This window comes from Mauremys mutica, chromosome 14 (genome assembly GCF_020497125.1).
Source record: "Mauremys mutica isolate MM-2020 ecotype Southern chromosome 14, ASM2049712v1, whole genome shotgun sequence".
Classification (NCBI taxonomy): Eukaryota; Metazoa; Chordata; order Testudines; family Geoemydidae; genus Mauremys; species Mauremys mutica.
Genome location: NC_059085.1, coordinates 38,554,862 through 38,558,345, shown reverse-complemented (window position 1 = coordinate 38,558,345; position 3,484 = coordinate 38,554,862). Strand labels below are relative to the sequence as shown.

At 46.4% G+C, this 3,484-nt stretch overlaps 1 protein-coding gene across 1 annotated transcript in view; it reads left to right on the top strand.

Annotated features, from left to right (window-relative positions):
• Positions 1-230: 230 nt before the first annotated feature.
• COTL1 (coactosin like F-actin binding protein 1) overlaps positions 231-3,484 on the top strand; it is a 29,429-nt gene continuing 26,175 nt past the window's right edge. Inside the window, exons 1-2 of the mRNA XM_044987788.1 lie at positions 231-598; positions 1,084-1,166. Coding sequence (XP_044843723.1) covers positions 522-598; positions 1,084-1,166 — 160 coding nt within the window. The 5' untranslated portion in view covers positions 231-521. The remainder of the gene's footprint in view (positions 599-1,083; positions 1,167-3,484) is intronic.

Below are 3,484 nucleotides of genomic sequence, written 5' to 3'. Positions count from 1 at the left end.
CCGCATCGCAATCCCAGTAATGCTTTGCAGAGGAGAATGGGGGGGGGGGGTGTGAAAAAAAAAAAAGCCGTGGGAGGGAGGGAGGGGGTGGTAAGGACACGCCACTGTGTTGCAAAGCGGAGGGGTGTTCCTGCCCGGCTTTCTGTTCGGAGGGGCAGAAATCAGCGAGCCCAGGAGGCGAGCTCCCCCTGCCGCCGCCGGGGTTGGGACCAGCAGGCCCAGTGAGGCTGAGCTGGCCGCTCCCGTAGCGCGGCAGCGAAGGGGTTAAGAGCCGCCTGGCCTGATCCTCCAGTCGGGCTCTGAGCTGCAGGAGCGGCGGCGGCGGCAGCGGGACTTCCAGGCGCAGAGCCACAGCCGCATTTCCCCGCGCGCGCTGCAGCCCGGCTGCGGGACCTTTACAAAAGCCTGCCCCGAGCTGCATCGCCGCTGACCGGTCTGGTGTTTCGAGCGAGAGCGGGGCACAGGCACTTTCATTCCGCTGAAAAATCCCATCCTCCCTCCTGACCCCAGTGCTCAAGCAAATGGCAACTAAAATCGACAAGGAGGCGTGCAGAGAAGCCTACAACCTCGTCAGGGACGATGGCACGGATATTACCTGGTAAGTTTCAGCGCCTCGATGTTCTTCGTATCCTCCGGGCACGAGCTTTCTCTTAGCCCAGCCTGTAATGAGATTCAGCCCCGCCACACTGCCCCGGCAAGCTGAAGAATGCGGATTTGTACCGTAAGTGATTGAACCGGGATTTTCAATGTGCTCTCTAGTACATTGAAAATACTGGGCAGAATTTGCTTGTCGTCTTATTAACAATGACCAGCTACATACAATACACAAACGAGGATTGTATTTGTAGTCTGAAAGTGCTGGGATTCCTCTAGTGCTCGGCATCTGAAGAAGTGGGTATTCACCCACGAAAGCTCATGCTGCAAAACGTCTGTTAGTCTATAAGGTGCCACAGGACTCTTTGCGGGATTCCTCTAGTTACTACAGTCTCAATTTGTCTATTAAATGTTTGAATGGGGAAAATTCTTTAAGAACGTTAAAACATTTAATATTTTCTTGTTTCCCTCCCTTTCCCCTTCCCAAAGGGTGACTTTTAAGTATGACGGCTCTACAATAGTCCCCGGAGACCAAGGAACAGACTATGAAGAGTTTATAAGGGAATGCAAAGGTAAGGCTGGTCTCATTGCTTGGGTAGATGCCAGACTGCTGCTTGCTGCCTAATAAAAAGGAGAAAAGAATTGGAGTAAACTTGTGTAAAATGGAATGTGTCCCTGCTTGTTTCAGTAGTTTACTGTCTCATCCTGTCCACAATGATTGGATTTTCATACTACTACAGAGTATAACTCGCCGGATGCAATGCACTCACATAGCAGTCAAACTCTTTAATAATTCCTTTGTTTCGCCCACAAGTTTAAATATGTGCAGGATTTTTTTTCTTTTGCACAATGGATGAGAGTTTTGATTCCCTTCCAGTTTCCCTCTAAACCGGAGGAAAATCTTATTAGCTCAGATCTTATTGTTTAACTTTAAAATTTAAAGGGTGAAATCTCTTACTGAAGAGAGAAAGATACCCATTTAAGTTATTATAGTTACTATAGCCATAGTATTAAAAAAAATCTTTGCTTTATAGAAACCTACAATAAATTCTTTTAATAGCACTAATCTATGCAGTAAGAACAACACTAATTTAAAATCACAAAACTTGAGAAATTATATAGGAGATTGTTTGAACAAATACAGTGTTGAAAAGAAATTAATTATGTGACACTACATAACCCTAACAGTTGCAGTTCAAGGTTTAAATGTGGCAGCTGTGTGTTAAACTCTGTGTCCCAGAAGTAGAGTGCTAAAGGGCTGACAGAAGGTGGTAATGGAATGGTGGATAGCCAGGAAATAGTTAACCGCTTCTGACATTAAGACATGACGCGTTTGCAAAAACTCGGCTTGTTACTTTCAAACTATCCCTATGGGGATATTGTACGTGTAATCCGCTCCCCCCTCCGACATGTTCCTGTTGGCTGTGTGTCATTTAATTCATATGGTGATGTGCCAGGCTTGAAGTATTTATTGCTAATTGTTCAAGTACTAGCCTGGATTCATTTCAGAATGTTGGTCTGTAATTCTGGCAAAGCCTTCCTAGTTCATCTATCCCAGCTATGACTTTTAATTGCCTGTAATATTAATTATCTGTCTCACAGAAGCCGAACAAGGTCTATTCCTCAAGGAGTAATGTAACAGTCCCTGACCTGCTAAAATGCTAATAACCCTGTGAAGGGGCCTCTCTGTGCAGAAAGGGCCCAGCCATGGACCCAGCTAGGGTTGGATCCTCTCGCATTGAATTCAATGCCAAAACTTAAATGGGGGAGGACTGGGACTCTAATCAGCATGTAGCTGTTGGCAGGGAAAGATATTAAACTCCCAGGGGCTAGAAATATGTGTAGTCATTGAATCAAGATGCCTTAATTGCCCTATTCAAACCATTGCTGGAGGATGCTGTCAGGATTGCCTGGATACTCTGTAAAAGAGCAAAAGGCCCCAGCTGATCTCATTTACTTTGCCGAGAAACTTAAATTCATGTAGCTCCTCTCAGAAGAGTTGAATTCCTGTGCCCTGAAGAGAACTTTCTCTCTCATTCTGTGACCTTATAAGAAGGTGGGTGGGAGGAGTTAGCAGTCCAAAGGAGAGGCTCTAAGAGAGAGGAAAAGGTATTTGTCCTAAGAGAGGTGCCAGAAAATCCTCTTTGAAGGGAGGACACATCTCCAGATGGGGAAAACAAACACAGAGGCGCTGCAGCTCCCATTGACATCAGCTGTATTTCTGTGCACTCAGCTCTTCCGAAAGTCAGGCCCACATTGCCTAAGAGAGGGTCAGCCACAGGGCTCTGTGTTGAACAAGGCCGATTACTAGCTGAGGTTGCTGAATGCCTTCCATACTTCTCTCCCCTGCCAGTGACTAAGGCAGTCAAACAGCTTCCCAGGCTGGAACCCTTCCACACTTATTTTCTCTGCCATTTATTTTTAAAGCTTAAATCTTTTCTTTTGTCTGGCTTGACTCTTAACTGCTCTGTCTGGGAAGATACTGACTGTGCCTCTTCCTGACGAGTGCTTCTTACCTGTCATCTCTTCCTTACCTGTTATCCCCTCCGTAACAAGCAGCCTGAGCAAGTAGTTGGAGAGAGGAGGGCTCCGTCAGAGGCAGCTGACCCCCAGAACTTGTCCTGGGCTGGCTGTAGAGTAGTAGCCACTGGAGTATGACCTCTTGGGATCATCATCCAATTTCAGTTTCTTGCCAGCGATTCTGTGCGTCAAACCCTTATTACAAGCAGGGCACAAAAAGGGACATAGACCAAAGCAGAATTTACCCCACTCTTCTCCGAGTGAATTTCTCAGTGCAGAGCTGATCCCACTAGCCCTGAAGTTCCTCCAACAAAAAGGATCTTCAAGATCTATGAAGCTCAGACTATAAAAGGCAGGTTTCATATAAAAG